General features: G+C 47.4%; 1 protein-coding gene across 7 annotated transcripts in view; it reads left to right on the top strand.

Moving 5' to 3' along the window:
* Positions 1–19,302, top strand: part of AGAP1 (ArfGAP with GTPase domain, ankyrin repeat and PH domain 1) — a 636,024-nt gene that overhangs the window by 371,567 nt on the left and 245,155 nt on the right. For all 7 annotated transcript variants that reach the window (XM_063933229.1, XM_063933230.1, XM_063933228.1 and 4 more), the window contains 3 exons: positions 1,995–2,080; positions 2,306–2,447; positions 11,699–11,833. In XM_063933229.1, coding sequence (XP_063789299.1) covers positions 1,995–2,080; positions 2,306–2,447; positions 11,699–11,833 — 363 coding nt within the window. The remainder of the gene's footprint in view (positions 1–1,994; positions 2,081–2,305; positions 2,448–11,698; positions 11,834–19,302) is intronic.

Below are 19,302 nucleotides of genomic sequence, written 5' to 3'. Positions count from 1 at the left end.
CTATGGCCAAGCGTGGATATACTTAAAACCTGGACCATTGTGGTGCCTTGAGGACCGTGTTTGAGAACATCTGCCCTATGCTTTTCGTGTGACCCAGGTTGGATAACCCGGGTCTTGCGTTTACACCTCACCGTTACCCGGGTTCTTCCTAAGTTTGAGCCACTGATAGCTGCCAGGGCTGTATTCCCGGATAACATGAAACCGGGGAATTTTCTCAGACCCTTTCCCACCAAAATGGAACCACATTTGCCTTGGCAATAATCTGTGTTCTACGTTTGGTGGAAAAGGGGTATCCGGAACATGTTACAGCTTTGTGTATTCTTTTTCTCTTCATTTGTTCAGAGCTGGGAAAATGATTCTTTTATTTTCAAGGCTCCATAAAGTTTCCTTAGCACCTTACAGGGTATATATACAGTAACCGTAAAACATGACAGGTCAGTTTGGTAACTGTACAATAACACATAGTCGGACAATACAGGGCAGTAAAATTGACAAACTAAGTAGGACATGGACTAGAGAACGAGTGTTGGGGCCCTCACTGTTTCTTTACAGACAAGCGGAGGTGAGTCCATTGTCAAGGGAAGTCAGATCAGCACTCAGAGAGCCTGAGCCCTGTGGAGGAACATGAGGGAGGAGGGCCCTGCTCGTGAGAGTTTACATGTTAAGGGACAGTAAAATCACAGCATTGGAGTTTTTCTGGCGTTTATGAGAGTTGCTGCCTCATTAAGGTTATTTCATATATACTGAGAGCCGGTATGGTGCTTAGATTATTACCCCCAGGAATCCATGGAACCAGAGCTATGTTGTCTTTCCTTGCTCTTTATAGCAATTGTAAATCTCTATTATTGGACTGATGATTGGCTAAAGCTTTGATAGCACGGCATTTTGTTAAGGGTAAAATTAAAACATGCTGCTACTTCTAGTTCCACAGAAGCTAGATAGGTTTTCTGACCCTGGTTCTGGTTAATGAGAGTGTAATCTCTCAATGTTGGTTGTGTGTGAAACTGCTGAACGGTTGCAATAAGTCCCCCTAATGCTAGGTACACACTTGGCCAACGGAGCCAGGACCAATGGATCCAGTGACCGGTTTCGGTAAGCACACTATATGTCTGCCCAGACCTCACAGCTGCGCAAGGATTTAAATATGATGTCATGGTCACTGGTTCAGCTTATCGGTCGGTCAGTTGACCACGGGCACACAGTCAGCTGGGGACAATATGTCTCTCAGATATATTGCATCCGGCGTGCAGTATATTTGCATTGCATATGTAGAGATAGGTAATCTTGGTAAAAGATCGTTAGGTGTCCGTAAATAAGGCAGAGCTTTCTTTATGCGCTGTCTGGCAGGCTGATAGCTCGGATGGTGGTGGTGGTGGGAATGGGGGTGGGGTGTTTGGGGAGAGGGGGAGGGGGGTGTTTTGTATCTCTGTGTACCATCTTCTTGTACATCAATCTTCTGCATTGTCCTGTAATGACCATCTCTTCCACCTTGTGCTGTACTATGTGTTGTGTGAGCCACCTGTACAGGGCAGTGCTGCAGGTAACAGAACGTCCGCCAGGCTGCAGGCTGTGCTCCCAGTCGGTCTCTTATTGGAGGCTTGGAGTTCTGCTTAGGTGCAGCTCTGCCCTGATTTCTGGCCTGTAGCAGTGTATTCACCTCTCCCATTGCCTACTTACTCCAGGACGTTGCTTGTAGTAGAGTATGTGACTGGGCACAGAAGTGTAAGTTTCCTAATGTCTGCAGAACAATCCGGTTATATGTATGACCCAGAGGGGCCTCTGCGAAACAAGGGCAGGTGGAAACGTATCTCCCTATTGATGCAATTCTAGCCTCCATGCTGTTTATGCCGCATCACGTGCACTGTGTGTGACTGGCTCCTGTACCTGGGCTTCTCCTACAAGCAACGTCTACCTCCTGTGTCTCCTCTCATTCATGTCCCTTTCCTGTGCTCCGACGTCTCTGACTCTGCCTAATGCTCTCTCATCTGTGACAGGGGGCAGGTTCAAGAAGGAGATAGTGGTTGATGGACAGAGCTACCTCCTACTGATCCGGGATGAGGGAGGACCCCCAGAAGCACAAGTAAGATGTATCTTATGTATAGCTCACGTTGCTCTTTAATTCACTTACTCCATTGTAATAGATTATGCACGCCTCTCTTTCTCTTCTCACTGTCTGTTCTTTTCACTTAATCAGTTTTTGTCCCAGTTCTTGATCCTCTTTCTCATAAATTGTTTTCTTTTTTTTGTCTTCTGTTACTCATGTCATTATTGACTCGTATACTTGTATCTCTGCCCTTTTTTTTAGTTTGCTATGTGGGTGGATGCTGTAATCTTTGTCTTCAGCCTAGAGGATGAGATCAGTTTCCAGACAGTCTATCACTACTACAGCCGCCTAGCCAACTACCGCAATACCAACGAGATTCCTATGGTGCTGGTGGGCACTCAGGGTGAGTGAAGCTCGTGCCACAACCTCGCCGGCAAAGTCCTGGTGGAACTGCGTGCTTTATACTGATGGGGGGGGAAAAGGGTTTCATGACTAGTCGCACAGCACCATCTAGTGGCAATATAGATAACTGCAACACATGCTCACTATTACGTTATTACAAAGATAAATAAGAAGTTTTAAGAATGAATGGGTGTGAATTAGTGTCATGCTACACTTAACATTCAGTCATGTGAAACACAAGGTACACTGCTTTTCAGGAAATAATGAACTATCATCTAGTCCTCACCAGGTTCTAAAGATTGATAAATGTAATGTTATCTGACATATTATTAAAATAAAAAATGTATTGCTTCTTCAGAATTCCCCTAGACCTGCTACCCTTCCAATATCAGTTCTTTATAACACTTTCTGTAGATTGGAATCCTGCTCTACTTTTCTTAAGATCATTAATATATTTAAAAGCTTAGTTCCACATCTTATGCAACCTAGCATTTTGATGCCCCCCTCCAGTGACCCACTGCAGTGTTGTCCTACCTTTAAGACACCGTAAACAGTTTCTCCTAGATCTACATTATCCTCAGTAGTTACCATTCTCTTACGTCCTAGAGGATGCTGGGGACTCCGTAAGGGCCATGGGGTTTAGATGAGCTCCGCAGGAGATAGGGCACTTAAAAAGAACTTTTACTATGGGTGTGCACTGGCTCCTCCCTCTATGCCCCTCCTCCAGACCTCAGTTAGATTCTGTGCCCAGAGGAGAATGGGTGCACTGCAGAGAGCTCTCCAGAGTTTTCTGTTTAAAAGAATTTTGTTAGGTTTTTTATTTTCAGGGAGTCCTGTTGGCAACAGGCTCCCTGCATCGTGGGACTGAGGAGAGAGAAGCAGAGCTGGCTTGTCAAGTTTGGCACTGCTTCTAAGGCTACTGGACACCATTAGCTCCAGAGGGTGTCTGAACACAGGTCTCACCTGGGGTTCGTCCCGGAGCTGCGCCGCCGTCCTCCTCACAGATGCCGAAGATAGAAGCCGGGTGAGTATGAGAAGGCAGAAGACATCAGGCGGCAGAAGACATCAGATCTTCATGAGGTAAGGGGCGCAGCGGTAAGCTGCGCGCCATTGCTCCCACTATACACACACAGAGCAGCACTGAAGGGTGCAGGGCGCTGGGGGGGGCGCCCTGGGCAGCAATATTCCTCACTTCTGGGCATGTTAAGATGGATTAGGCTGCGGAGGCAGTAAATCAAAGAATCCCCCGCCATTTTAATAAAAAAAGCACTGGGACCGAAGCCCGCCGTCGGGTGGGCGGGGCTTGATCCTCAGCACTAACCAGCGCCATTTTGTCCACAGAGGCTGCATGCTGAACGCTGGCTCCCTGGTCTCTCCCCTGCTGAACTTCACAGGCTGGAAAAAAGAGGAGGGGGGCACATTGGCGACGCAGTGAGTGGGAATTGGAATATTATTATATAAAAAAGCGCTATCTGGTCATATTTTTCCACAGTGTTATTAAGCACTGGGTATGTACTGGCATACTCTCTCTGTCTCTCCTAAGGGCCTGGTTGGGGTTTTGTCCCCTTGAGGTTAATCCCTGTGTGTGTGGGGTGTCGGTACGTGGTGTCGACATGTCTGAAGCGGAAGGCTTCTCCAAGGAGGAGGTGGAGCAAATGAGTGGTGTGTCCCCGTCGGTTGTGCCGACTCCGGAATGGATGGACATGTGGCATATGTTGAATGCAAGTGTGGCATCTTTACATAAAAGGCTTGATAAGGCTGACTTAGGGGGGACATCAGGGGGTCAATCCTCGGATTGGACCGACTCACAGGGCCCGTCGGGGTCTCAAAAGCGTCCCTTAACACAAGACACTACTACCGACACGGATTCTGATTCCAGTGTCGACTATGACGAAGTAAAATTGCACCCTAGGGTGACTAAAACCATTCAGTGTATGATTGTGGCAATAAGGGATGTGTTGCATATGGAGGATGAACCCTCGGTCCCCGACACAAGGGTACACATGTTTAAGGAAAAGAAACAGATTATTAATTTTCCCACATCTCATGAATTAAATGATTTCTTTGGAAAAGCTTGGGAGGCTACGGAAAAGAGACCGCAGATCCCCAAAAGAATTTATATGGCATACCCCTTCCCTAAGCAGGATAGGGAGATTTGGGAATCACCCCCCACTGTGGACAAGGCCCTGACGCGCTTGTCCAAGAAAGTGGCGCTACCGTCTCCTGACACAGCGGCCCTTAAGGACCCTGCAGATCGCAGGCAAGAAACTACCTTAAAGTGTATTTATTCTCATACGGGTGCTGTGCTAAGACCGACAATTGCGTCGGCATGGGTGTGTAGCACAATTGCAGCTTGAACAGATGAGCTGACAGATCAATTTGATAATATGGATAAGGATACTATATTCTTAACTCTAGCCCATATTAAAGACGCAGTCTTATTTATGAGGGATGCTCAAAGGGACATTGGACTGCTAGCTTCTAGGGCCAATGCCATGTCTATCTCGGCGAGAAGATCCTTATGGACTCGCCAATGGACGGGTGATGCGGATTCCAAAAAACATATGGAAGTACTACCCTATAAGGGTGAGGTATTGTTTGGGGATGGGCTGACGGACCTGGTTTCCACAGCTACAGCAGGTAAATCAAATTTTTTACCATATATTCCCCAACAGCAAAAGAAAGTAACACCCTATCAGATGCAGTCCTTTCGGTCGCACAAGTCCAGAAGAGGTCGGGGATGCTCTTTCCTCGCCAGAGGTAAGGGCAGAGGCAAAAGAACACCTGCTTCGGCAGGTGCCCAGGACCAAAAGTCCTCCCCGGCTGCTCCAAAACCCCACAGCATGACGCTGGGGCTCCCCTGAGGGAGTCCGCACCGGTGGGGGCACGTCTTCGACTTTTCAGTCAGACCTGGGTCAGATCAGACCTGAATCCCTGGGTGTTGGAAATAGTTTCCCAGGGGTACAAACTGGAATTCGAGGAGGTGCCCCCGCGCCGATTTTTTAAATCGGCCCTACCAGCTTCCACATCGGAAAGGGATGTAGTGTTAGCTGCAATTCAAACGCTGTCTATACAGCAAGTGATAATCAAGGTTCCTCTGCACCAGCAGGGAAGAGGTTACTACTCAACCCTATTTGTGGTCCCAAAACCGGACGGTTCGGTCAGACCTATTTTGAATCTGAAATCCCTAAACCTGTACTTAAAAAGATTCAAATTCAAAATGGAATCACTCAGAGCGATAATAGCCAACATGGAGGAGGGGGAGTTTATGGTGTCTCTGGACATAAAGGATGCGTACCTGCATGTCCCCATATATGCCCCCCATCAGGAATACCTGAAATTCGCTGTACAGGATTGTCATTACCAATTTCAGACGTTGCCGTTTGGACTTTCCACGGCCCCGAGGATTTTCACCAAGATAATGGCGGAAATGATGGTGGTCCTGCGCAAGCATGGAGTCACAATTATCCCATACTTGTACGATCTCCTGATAAAAGCGAGATCAAGAGAGAAATTGCTGAGCAGTGTGGCGCTCTCTCTGAGAGTGCTCCAGCAACACGGTTGGATTTTAAATCTACCGAAGTCACAGTTGATTCCGACAACTCGACTACCGTTCTTAGGTATGATACTGGATACGGAACAAATAAAGGTCTTCCTCCCAATAGAGAAAGCCCAGGACATCCAGAACATGGTCAGAGACCTGCTAAAACCGAAAAGGGTGTCAGTTCACCAATGCACTCGAGTTCTGGGAAAAATGGTGGCGGCCTACGAGGCCATTCCCTTCGGAAGGTTCCATGCAATTACTTTTCAATGGGACCTTCTGGACAAGTGGTCCGGGTCCCATCTGCACTTACATCGGAAAATAACTCTGTCCCCAGGGGCCAGAGTGTCTCTCCTGTGGTGGTTGAAAAGTGCTCACCTGCTGGAGGGTCGCCGGTTCGGAATTCAGGACTGGATCCTGGTAACCACGGACGCGAGCCTCCGAGGATGGGGAGCAGTCACCAAAGGAAGAAATTTTCAGGGACTAAGGTCAGACCAGGAGTCCTGTCTACACATCAATGTGTTGGAACTCAGGGCCATTTACAACTGCCTTCGGCAAGCGGAGAGTCTTCTTCGAAACCTACCGGTTCTGATTCAATCAGACAATCTCACAGCAGTGGCTCATGTGTACCGCCAAGGCGGGACAAGAAGCGATGGCGGAAGCCACCAGGATTCTTCGCTGGGTGGAAAATCATGTAAGCGCTCTGTCGGCTGTCTTCATTCCGGGAGTGGACAACTGGGAAGCAGACTTCCTCAGCAGACACGATCTCCATCCAGGAGAGTGGGGACTTCATCAAGAAGTCTTTGCAGACATAACACGTCTTTGGGGAACTCCTCAAATAGACATGATGGCGTCACGCCTCAACAAAAAGCTTCGGAGGTATTGTGCCAGGTCTCGGGACCCTCAGGCAGTGGCAGTAGACGCTCTGATAACACCGTGGGTGTTCAAATCGGTCTACATGTTTCCTCCTCTTCCTCTCATCACAAAGGTGTTGAGGATCATAAGGCAAAGAAGAGTACAGACGATACTCGTTGTCCCAGACTGGCCTCGAACCTGGTACTCAGATCTACAAGAGATGCTCACAGGAGATCCCTGGCCTCTTCCTCTGAGGGAAGACCTGTTGCAACAGGGGCCCTGTGTATTTCAGGACTTACCGCGGTTACGTTTGACGGCATGGCGGTTGAACGCTGAATCCTAGCGAAAAAGGGGATTCCGGAAGAGGTCATCCCTACGTTAATAAAGGCTAGGAAGGAGGTGACGGTTAAGCATGATCACCGTATCTGGCGAAAGTATGTGTCTTGGTGTGAGACCAAGAATGCACCTACGGAAGATTTTCATCTGGGTCGTTTTCTCCACTTCCTACAGACAGGAGTGGATATGGGCCTGAAATTAGGCTCTGTTAAGGTTCAGATTTCGTCCCTCTCGATTTTCTTTCAGAAGAAATTGGCTTCTCTTCCAGAAGTCCAGACGTTTGTAAAGGGAGTGCTCCACATCCAGCCTCCTTTTGTGCCTCCAGTGGCACCGTGGGACCTCAACGTGGTGTTGCAGTTCCTAAAATCACACTGGTTTGAACTCCTTAACAAGGTTGAGTTGAAATTTCTTACTTGGAAGGTGGTCATGTTGTTGGCCTTGGCATCAGCAAGGCGAGTATCAGAATTGGCGGCTTTGTCACACAAAAGCCCCTACTTGATTTTTCATGTGGATCGAGCTGAATTGAGGACACGTCCGCAATTTTTGCCTAAGGTGGTTTCTTCATTCCATGTGAATCAACCTATTGTAGTGCCTGTGGCTAAAAGTGACCTGGAGGATTCTAGATCCCTGGACGTAGTCAGGGCCTTAAAGATTTATGTAGCCAGGACGGCTAGAATTAGGAAAACAGAGGCTCTGTTTGTTCTGTATGCGGCCAATAAGATTGGCGCACCTGCTTCGAAGCAGACTATTGCTCGCTGGATCTGTAATACGATTCAGCAGGCTCACTCTACGGCTGGATTGCCGGTACCAAATTCGGTTAAGGCCCATTCCACTAGGAAGGTGGGCTCTTCTTGGGCGGCTGCCCGAGGCGTCTCGGCATTACAACTTTGCCGAGCGGCGACTTGGTCGGGGTCAAACACTTTTGCAAAATTCTACAAGTTTGATACCCTGGCTGATGAGGACCTAGCGTTTGCTCAGTCGGTGCTGCAGAGTCGTACGCACTCTCCCGCCCGATTGGATGCTTTGGTATAAACCCCATGGTCCTTACGGAGTCCCCAGCATCCTCTAGGACGTAAGAGAAAATAAGATTTTAAACCTACCGGTAAATCTATTTCTCCTAGTCCGTAGAGGATGCTGGGCGCCCGCCCCAGTGCGGAAACTCTGCAAGACTTGTATATAGTTGTTGCGGACATAAGGGTTATGTTACAGTTGAAATCGGTCTTGGACCGTTACTGTTGTTGTTCATACGGTTAACTGGTTATGTATGATCCAGGTTACATGGTATGATTGGTGTGGGCTGGTGTGAATCTTGCCCTTGGATTTCTAAATCCTGCCTTGTATTGTCCATCTCCTCTGGGTACAGTTCTCTAACTGGGGCCTGGAGGAGGGGCATAGAGGGAGGAGCCAGTGCACACCCATAGTCAAAGTTCTTTTTAGGTGCCCTGCGGAGCCCGTCTATACCCCATGGTCCTTACGGAGTCCCCAGCATCCTCTACGGACTAGGAGAAATAGATTTACCGGTAGGTTTAAAATCTTATTTTCTGCGCCTTTGCTTTTTATTAGTGATGAGGGTTGACCACCCTCAAGTGTTTTGGTTCAGATTCGTATTTTGGTTTGATTAAAAAAATTACGATGATCATTGATAACATTTTATAAAAACAGCTAAAACCATGTAATTTTTGCAGGTCAAAATCCAAAATTCGGTTTTAAAAATCCGAATTCTGAAATGCGGCAAGATCTAATCCAGAACTTAGATCAGATCTCCTCGGGAGATCAGGACCAGGTTTTGGTTCACTTCGAGTCCACATGATGTCGCGATTTACCAGCGTATAGTCTTCAGGCAATAAAATATAAAAAGAAAAATGAAGAAAAATAAAATTATAACCTATTCAGCCTAATATCTGCTGCTAGATACAATAGCCGCCGTCGGTGCCATTGCCTTATACACATCTACAGAAAAACCACCCATGATACTTAGGACCAATGCTAAATTCAGTCCAAGATAGTATATCAATTATTCATAGTTACTTAATGTGGCAGAACAGACCTATTTTAATGGTCTCCTACTCTTACCGGCCAAATTCTGTCACGTTGGATGGCGATTACGTTTTTGAGTCCTTTGCGGTCTGTAAAATAACATCGATGTATCTGAGCTGACACCTCTTACAGGAATGAAACATATACTTAAATTAATGACTTCTCAGTTTAAAATATTCCCTGACAAAATGGGGGTTAACGTTCCCACCCAGGTACAGAATCTATATAAAGTTAATATTCCTCTAATAATCCCCCAGATATCGAAAAAAATTTATAACTAGAAACACCCGATTCTTTCGCGTTTGGGGAGGAACGAGATACTGAAAGTTTTGTCGTTCCGAGCTTGACATATATTCGATGTACATTTCTGCACCCAACTGATCATGCGTTTCTCTGACTGAACAAACAGCCTAAAATAGCGAGGAATGAGCTGATTCTCCGCAATAAACGTGGAGGTATTACTGTCCCATATGTCATCTCTTTCAGTAGAGGGGCCCACTGAAAAAAAAAAAAAAGTGTCTTTACAGACTCTTAAACCAATATAATCATAAAAAAAAAAAATCATAATAAAAAACAATTCTGTATGGAACTTAACGCATTAAAAACATGTACTGTATATACATCTGTACATTTTGCTCATGAAGGGAAAGAACACTTTATTTCACAAACGAATCACCTCTGGAATGATTCTTTCAATTTTATTGAACATAGAACTTGAATGTAATTCATAAGACAGATGTATTATTTATCCTCATTTATTAAAAATAAATACCTTAAATTGAGTTTTCCCACCAATGGTCAAAAATGTCTGAAGTCCTACACTAAAAGAGGCTACACACCCAGCACCTTATTATCTGCAGATCATTTAAACATTAGCTATAGCCTGAATCATTTTTATAATACATAATCAATAGTGACCTTTAAGTCATGTTTGTGTAATATAGAATATTACGTCAGGGTGTTAATATGACAGTTGCATTATTAAATGTCAGTGTTAATTATATACTGTATTAAACTATAGTTCACACAGTTTTCCATTCCCCTAACCTGCCTAGATAATACATTATTTTGTTACACCATTAGAGTGGTCCTTTGCAGACCTAAACCTTACTGTGATTACCAGTTATTTACCGTATATACCACACAGATTCCACAGCGAGTACTTGCCCACCCACATCAGTCCCTGCCCCAGTGGAGCTTACAGTCAGGGAAGTAGCTACCATAGGTGAAGGGGGAGGGGGGGCAGCTGCTATGGGGCCCAGAGCTGAAAGGGGCCACCTTCCCTGTCACAGTTACATGTGTTATATACATTTGTCACCATTGGGGTCCCTACAAACTTTTGCCTTGGGGCCTGCAATATATCTAGGTATGCCCCTGGACCTGCTCATTTTAATGTGGCATAAAATGAACTGGAGGGCATTATAGTGGTACATAATATAAACTGGGGAACTGTAATGTGGAACAATATGAACTGGGGACACTGTCATAATGTGAATTGGGGATACTGTGTTGCATAAGGTAGTCTGGCAGCTATACAATATGACGTAATGTGAACTAGGGCACTACAATGGTTCATAAAATATACTAGGGCACTAGTATGGGGCGTAAGATGAACAACTGCTTCAGAGAGATATCTTCTTTCACAGAAAGGGTAGTGGATAAGTGGAATAGCCTCCCATCAGAGGTAGTAGAGGCTAAGACTGTAGAGCAATTTAAACATGCTTGGGATAGGCATATGAATATCCTTACAAAGAATTAAGGTTCAAACAGGGTTGAGATTACCTAAAGGATAAAAAAAGGGGCAGACTAGATGGGCCAAGTGGTTCTTATCTGCTTCTACGTATGTTTCTAGAAGCACTGGGACAGGGGCCCCTTCAGAATGTTGCAATGGAACCCTCAAAGTTCTGGCTAGGAAGTGCCACCCCTGCTTCCTTGTTCCCTACCACGGGAACAGACATACATATTAGGCTACGGCCACACATAGCGGCCAAGCGGGTCCCGTTTAGCGGGACCCGCTTGGCCGGAAGGAGCGTGCACATGGGCTCCTGTGCAGGCACCCACACGTGTGCGGCAGTCCTGCCGCCGCTGGGTTCGCCCGTAGCATGCTGCAGTTGGACCGAACGGCAGGACAACAGGATTTCAATGTATGTGTTCACACAGTGCGGCACTGTGTTACATTGAAATCCTGTGCGTCACTGGCCGGATCCTGTTCTGCAGCATCCCGCAGAATAGGATCCATGTGAACACAGCACCCCCCTCCCGGCCAAGGAACGGGACCCGCTTGGCTGCTGTGTGTGGCCATAGCCTAAGGTTTCATTTTCACAGGAGCCAGTTAACTTACCAGCATATTTTTGGATTGTGGGAGGAAACCCACGCAAGCACGGGGAGACAATACAAAACCGTGGAAGGAATGCCATAGGTCTACACCAATTTCATTGCTTCAAGAGCGTATAAAAGAGTATCTTCTCTCTCTGTTCATACAGATGCCATCAGTTGCAGCAACCCCCGTGTAATAGACGATTCCCGAGCGCGAAAGCTGTCCAACGACCTCAAGCGATGCACTTACTATGAAACCTGCGCCACCTACGGGCTTAACGTGGAACGCGTCTTCCAGGATGGTGAGTTGCAGCCACATTTCTTATGTTGCTTATGGTGCAACCCAAGCAGAGGGCGGCAGATTGCTGACGCACGCCCGCACTGACGTGAGCCGCAAGGAATAGGTGCTTGTTAGGTACTATTTTGTCTCTGCCACGTTTATTGAGCTTTGATGCTCACACGTCATGTATCTTTCTATTCATTTTCTGTTTTCACGGTGGTTCTGGCAGTCTGCCGCTCTACGGCACTTGTTGGTCCTACTCACAGCTCGCTGTGATGGATGCCATCTGGGATGCTATACATTAGCAATTGGCGTCTGCTTGAGAACTGAAATACTGTTCTTTCTTTTTTTATAACTAGATAGATAGATTTCGGTATCATTTGTTTGCGTCATCCAATGCTGCGAGGGGCAAGTGTAGACCACCCATGGGTAAGGGTGTACTCTGATAATTGCTGAAGGACTGCCGCATAGATGACACTGTTCACTTCTGATTGGCTTCTTACGTATTGCCCCCTCTAGCTGACAGTACAATCATCTTTTTGGTTGTAGCTATAGTATATCAAGTCTCAGCTGTCTGTTCACATTACGTAACTGAGATTTCCATTCGGATCACTGCAGGAGATTGTTAGAGGGGTAATCATATTCTTTTGTGTATGCTACGTCATTGCAGAATTCTACAAACAGGACAATGTGACCTCAGTGCCCAGTCACATCTCTATATCTATTATGTACACACACATACTCCTGACGTACTTTTGGGGCACATACTATTGTTGTAGAGCTGGACACGATTTGAGATGCGTCTGACGGGACATTTGCATGAACATTTGCTTGTATATTCATTATTTAGCATGTTTCCTGTGTATATCCCGAGTACAAATGTGTTCACTTCTAATCACACTGTTGTTGTGCAGTGTCCATCCATATGGCTTGCCAGGCAATATAGTTAACCAGATTTACCCAGTGTTTATCTCCCTGTACTTTCTGCCATGGGCCTAATTCAAACCTGATCGTAGCAGCAAATTTGTTAGCAGTTGGGCAAAACCATGGGGGTCATTGCGAGTTGATCACACGTAGCAACTTTTTGCTGCTCGTGCGATCAACTAGACGCCGCCTATGGGGGAGTGTTTTTTTGCATAGCAAGGCTGCGATCGCTTGTGCAGCCCTGCTATGCAAAAAAAGTTTTGTGTGGAACTAGACAAAGGTAACAGTCACTTACCCTGTGCGATCGATCCAGCGATGCAGGTCCCGGAATTGACCTCAGACATCCGCCCTCCAAACGCCTGGACACGCCTGCGTTCGCCGCACCACTCCCAGAAAACGGTCAGTTGACGCCCCCTCCTGTCGATCTTCTTGTGGTCGCCGCTGCGACCGCTTTCTTCGCTAGCGGCGATGCTGCCCGCGCAATGCGGCCACAGCGCATGCACAGTTCCGACCCGATCGCACGGCTGCGACGAAGCGCAGCACGCAATAGATTCGGAATGACCCCCATGTGCACTGCAGGGAGGGGGGGGGGGGGCAGATGTAACATGTGCAGAGCGAGTTAGATTTGGGTGGGGGGTGTTCAAACTGAAATCTACATTTCAGTGTAAAAATAAAGCAGCCAGTATTTACCCTGCACAGAAACAAAATAACCCACCCAAATCTAACTCTCTCTGCACATGTTATATCTGCCCCACCTGCAGTGCACATGGGGGGTCATTCCGAGTTGTTCGCTCGTTATTTTTTTCTCACACCGGAGCGATTAGTCGCTAATGCGCAATGTCTGCAGTGCGACTGCGCCAAGTAAATTTGCTATGCAGTTAGGTATTTTACTCACGGCATTACGAGGTTTTTTTCTTCGTTCTGGTGATCGTAATGTGATTGACAGGAAGTGGGTGTTTCTGGGCGGAAACTGGACGTTTTATGGGTGTGTGCGTAAAAACGCTACCGTTTCTGGGAAAAACGCGGGAGTGGCTGGAGAAACGGAGGAGTGTCTGGGCGAACGCTGGGTGTGTTTGTGACGTCAAACCAGGAACGAAACTGACTGAACTGATCGCAGATGCCGAGTAAGTCTGGAGCTACTCAGAAACTGCTAAGAAGTGTCTATTCGCAATTCTGCTAATCTTTCGTTCGCAATTTTGATAAGCTAAGATTCACTCCCAGTAGGCGGCGGCTTAGCGTGTGCAAAGCTGCTAAAAGCAGCTTGCGAGCGAACAACTCGGAATGACCCCCATGGTTTTGCCCAGCTGCTAACAAATTTGCTGCTGCGTTCATAGTGGCTAGGTGATGGGAAGTAGGATGGAGGAAAGTGGTAGGTAAAAGGTTGACTGGGTTCTCAGTTGATTTGTGACCGCACCTTTAATTTGTAAAACGCATGAAACTTGCTGTATTGGTGATCAAAGAGCTCCCTCTACTGGCTTTACCAATAGCTGCATCTATTACAGGAAAGCGCTTCAGTTGGAAAGTATATCTGTTATTAAAGTGTTCTGAGAACCTTATGTGCTTTTACCTGCACTGTGATTTTGTGCCGCTTACATAAAACCAACATGAAGGGCTGTAATGTACAACACAACAATTACTGCAAGGTATAGTTTCGGCAGGAAAGTAGAACATTATGATACAGATGACAGTTGAGATGCAGGTAGCATGTTGGTGGAACATAATGACCATACTGTATATAGCTACATTTCATTCATTCCTTTATCACTTGTCTTGACTTTTATCTAGCTGTGGGGGACATTTACTAAGCAGTGATAAAAGTGGAGAAGTGAGCCAGTGGAGAAGCTGCCCATGGCAACCAATCACCTGCTCTGTATACTTTTATAGTATGCAAATTATAAATGTAATGTCAGTGCTGATTGGTTGCCATGGGCAACTTCTCCACTGGCTCACTTCTCCAGTTTTATCACTGCTTAGTAAATGTCCCCCTAAATATCTATCTATAGTTGTACTTTGTATAATTGTGGCTTTATATAATGTTGTTGGGTTGTTTTTTTTTATGGCTAATAAAACACTTGGATTTTGTAAAGATCACCTGCTGTATACCCGGTGCTTTGCTTCCTTTTCAGTGATCCGTGAAATTGTTTTGGCCCTTCCTCACTGTAATGTTGCTGAGTTTATGTGCTGAGTAATATCCAGCATTTCCCCCCTGTCTCACTTCCTCAGCTTATGTTTTTGGTGTCTGCATATATCACCCAACAATACAGCTGGGTACACACTACGCCATATGCAGAGGCGTAACTAGGGTTTTCGGAGCCCAGGGCAAGAAAAAGAGTGCCCCCCCCCCCCCAAAAAAAAAAAAAAAAAACACACCAAAAGAAGTATGTGCGCGCGTGGCCACGCACCAGAAGGGGTGTGGCCACTGAAAATGCCCCACAGTGCCAGTTACATTGCCCCACAGTGCCAGTTACATTGCCCCACAGTGCCAGTTACAATGCCCCACAGTGCCAGTTACAATGCCCCACAGTGCCAGATACATTGCCCCACAGTGCCAGATACATGCCCCACAGTTCCAGTTACATGCCCCCCCTCCCCGCTCACTCACCGCTTCTTCCCGTGGCTGTGCTATGTGAGGGGAGGAGAGCGCAGCGCCTCTCCTGCCCCTCACCGCTCCAGGTCTCCCGCGGCGGCTATGTGGCGCCGGTTCGCTAGCCAATCAGAGCTCGTGGACCGGCAGCCAATCAAGAGCTGGTCCGCAAGCTCTGATTGGCTAACGCCGCCGGAGACCGGACACACGCAGCGCTGCTGGTGCTGGCAGCGGCGAGACGCTGCGCTCCCCTCCCCTCAAATTGCAGCGTGACGGGGGCGAGTGGGGCGTGATGCCCTGGCCGCCGGCGATGCCCATCTCTGCTGGGCCTGCCAAGGCGCCTAGGGCACGTGCCCCACTCGCCCTACCCTAGTTACGCCTCTGGCCATATGTCTTCCAGTCCGTCAGATTGGACTGACATATCGTGTACCCATTACTGCGCACTCCAGCAGGTTGTTTGCCAGGTCTGAAACTGTTTTTTCATTAGGAACTTGTTGCATTTGTACCCTATATGCTCCAGAGTATTGGTTCCGGTCACAAAATGTCTGCCCCCTTGTCCTGAAGTGACTCTTTGAGTCGAATTCAAATGTTTGAAAAGTCGGTTAGGTGTCTGTTTTTCCCCGTCTATTAGATAGGAAAAAACAAACTCCCAACTGACTTTTCAAACATTTGAATCTCCCCCTTTAAGTCCTTTTGTATACCTTATTTGCTTTTCTCTGACGTCCTAAGTGGATGCTGGGGACTCCGTCAGGACCATGGGGGAATAGCGGCTCCGCAGGAGACAGGGCACAAAACTAAAGCTTTAGGATCAGGTGGTGTGTACTGGCTCCTCCCCCTATGACCCTCCTCCAAGCCTCAGTTAGGTTTTTGTGCCCGTCCGAGCAGGGTGCAATCTAGGTGGCTCTCTTAAGGAGCTGCTTAGAAAAAGTTTTTAGGTTTCTTATTTTCAGTGAGTCCTGCTGGCAACAGGCTCACTGCATCGAGGGACTTAGGGGAGAGAAGTTCAACTCACCTGCGTGCAGGATGGATTGGCTTCTTAGGCTACTGGACACCATTAGCTCCAGAGGGAGTCGGAACACAGGTCTCACCCTGGGGTTCGTCCCGGAGCCGCGCCGCCGACCCCCCTTGCAGATGCTGAAGATTGAAGGTCCAGAAACAGGCGGCAGAAGGCTTTTCAGTCTTCATGAAGGTTGCGCACAGCACTGCAGCTGTGCGCCATTGTTGTCACACACTTCACACCAACGGTCACGGAGGGTGCAGGGCGTTGCTGGGGGCGCCCTGGGCAGCAATGTATAATACCTTATTCTGGCTAAAAATACATCACATATAGCCCCTGGAGGCTATATGGATGTATTTAACCCCTGCCAGGTCTCAGAAAAACGGGAGAAGAAGCCCGCCGAAAAGGGGGCGGGGCCTATTCTCCTCAGCACACAGCGCCATTTTCCCTCACAGAAAGGCTGGTGGGAAGGCTCCCAGGCTCTCCCCTGCACTGCACTACAGAAACAGGGTTAAAACAGAGAGGGGGGGCACTTATTTGGCGATATGTATATATATATTAAAATGCTATAAGGGAAAAACACTTATATAAAGGTTGTCCCTGTATAATATAGCGTTTTTGGTGTGTGCTGGCAAACTCTCCCTCTGTCTCCCCAAAGGGCTAGTGGGGTCCTGTCCTCTATCAGAGCATTCCCTGTGTGTGTGCTGTGTGTCGGTACTTGTGTGTCGACATGTATGAGGACGATGTTGGTGAGGAGGCGGAGCAATTGCCGGTAATGGTGATGTCACTCTCTAGGGAGTCGACACCGGAATGGATGGCTTATTTAAGGAATTACGTGATAATGTCAACACGCTGCAAGGTCGGTTGACGACATGAGACGGCCGGCAAACCAATTAGTACCTGTCCAGGCGTCTAAAACACCGTCAGGGGCGTTAAAACGTCCTTTTACCTCAGTCGGTCGACACAGACACGGACACTGACTCCAGTGTCGACGGTGAAGAAACAAACGTATTTTCCTTTAGGGCCACACGTTACTTGTTAAGGGCAATGAAGGAGATGTTACATATTTCTGATACTACAAGTACCACAAAAAAGGGTACTATGTGGAGTGTGAAAAAACTACATGTGGTTTTTCCTGAATCAGATAAATTAAATGAAGTGTGTGATGATGCGTGGGTTTCCCCCGATAGAGAATTATTGGCGGTATACCCTTTCCCGCCAGAAGTTATGGCGCGTTGGGAAACACACCTTAGGGTGGATAAGGCGCTCACACGCTTATAAAAACAAGTGGCGTTACCGTCTCCAGATACGGACGCCCTCAAGGAGCCAACTGATAGGAGGTTGGAAAATATCCTAAAAAGTATATACACACATACTGGTGTTATACTGCGACCAGCGATCGCCTCAGCCTGGATGGGCAGCGCTGGGGTGGCTTGGTCGGATTCCCTGACTGGAAATATTGATACCCTTGACAGGGACAGTATTTTATTGACTATAGAGCATTTAAAAGATGCATTTCTATATATGCGAAACTCTGGCATCAAGAGTAAGTGCGATGTCCATATCTGCCAGACGATGTTTATGGACACGACAGTGGTCAGGTGATGCAGATTCCAAACGGCACATGGAAGTATTGCCGTATAAAGGGGAGGAGTTATTTGGGGTCGGTCCATCGGACCTGGTGGCCACGGCAACAGCTAGAAAATCCACCTTTTTTACCCCAAGTCACATCTCAGCAGAAAAAGACATAGTCTTTTCAGCCTCAGTCCTTTCGTCCCCATAATATCTGCCCAGGGATAGAGGTAAGGGAAGAAGACTGCAGCAGGCAGCCCATTCCCAGGAACAGAAGCCTTCCACCGCTTCTGCCAAGTCCTCAGCATGACGCTGGGGCCGTACAAACAGGTGCGGTGGGGGGTCGTCTCAAGAGTTTCAGCACGCAGTGGGCTCACTCGCAAGTGGACCCCTGGATCCTACAAGTAGTATCCCAGGGGTACAGATTGGAAATTCGAGACGTCTCCCCCTCGCAGGTTCCTGAAGTTTGCTTTACCAACGTCTACCTCCGACAGGGAGGCAGTATTGGAAACAATTCACAAGCTGTATTCCCAGCAGGTGATAATCAAAGTACCCCTCCTACAACAAGTAAAGGGGTATTATTCCACACTATATTGTGGTACTGAAGCCAGGCGGCTCGGTGAGACCTATTCTAAATGGAGTCACTCAGAGCAGTGATAGCGAACCAGGAGGAAGGGGACTATATGGTGTCCCTGGACATCAAGGATGCTTACCTCCATGTCCAAATTTGCCCTTCTCACAAAGGGTACCTCAGGTTCGTGGTACAAAACTGTCACTATCAGTTTCAGACGCTGCCGTTTGGATTGTCCACGGCACCCCGGGTCTTTACCAAGGTAATGGCCGAAATGATGATTCTTCTTCAAAGAAAAGGCGTCTTAATTATCCCTTACTTGGACGATCTCCTGATAAGGGCAAGGTCCAGAGAACAGTTGGAGGTCTGAGTAGCACTATCTCAAGTAGTTCTACGACAGCACGGGTGGATTCTAAATATTCCAAAATCGCAGCTGTCTCCGACGACACGTCTGCTGTCCCTAGGGATGATTCTGGACATAGTCCAGAAAAAGGTGTTTCTCCCGGAGGAGAAAGCCATGGAGTTATCCGAGCTAGTCAGGAACCTCCAAAAACCAGGAAAAGTGTCAGTGCATCATTGCACAAGGGTCCTGGGAAAAATGGTGGCTTCTTACGAAGCGATTCCTTTCGGCAGATTTCACGCAAGAACTTTTCAGTGGGATCTGCTGGACATATGGTCCGGATCGCATCTTCAGATGCATCAGCGGATAACCCTGTCTCCAAGGACAAGGGTGTCTCTTCTGTGGTGGCTGCAGAGTGCTCATCTACTAAAGTGCCACAGTTATGCATTCAGGACTGGGTCCTGGTGACCACGGATTCCAGCTTGAAAGGCTGGGGAGCAGTC

This window comes from Pseudophryne corroboree, chromosome 7 (assembly GCF_028390025.1).
Source record: "Pseudophryne corroboree isolate aPseCor3 chromosome 7, aPseCor3.hap2, whole genome shotgun sequence".
Classification (NCBI taxonomy): Eukaryota; Metazoa; Chordata; class Amphibia; order Anura; family Myobatrachidae; genus Pseudophryne; species Pseudophryne corroboree.
The sequence above is the reverse complement of the archived record's forward strand: the minus strand, read 5'-3'. Positions and strand labels throughout refer to the sequence as shown.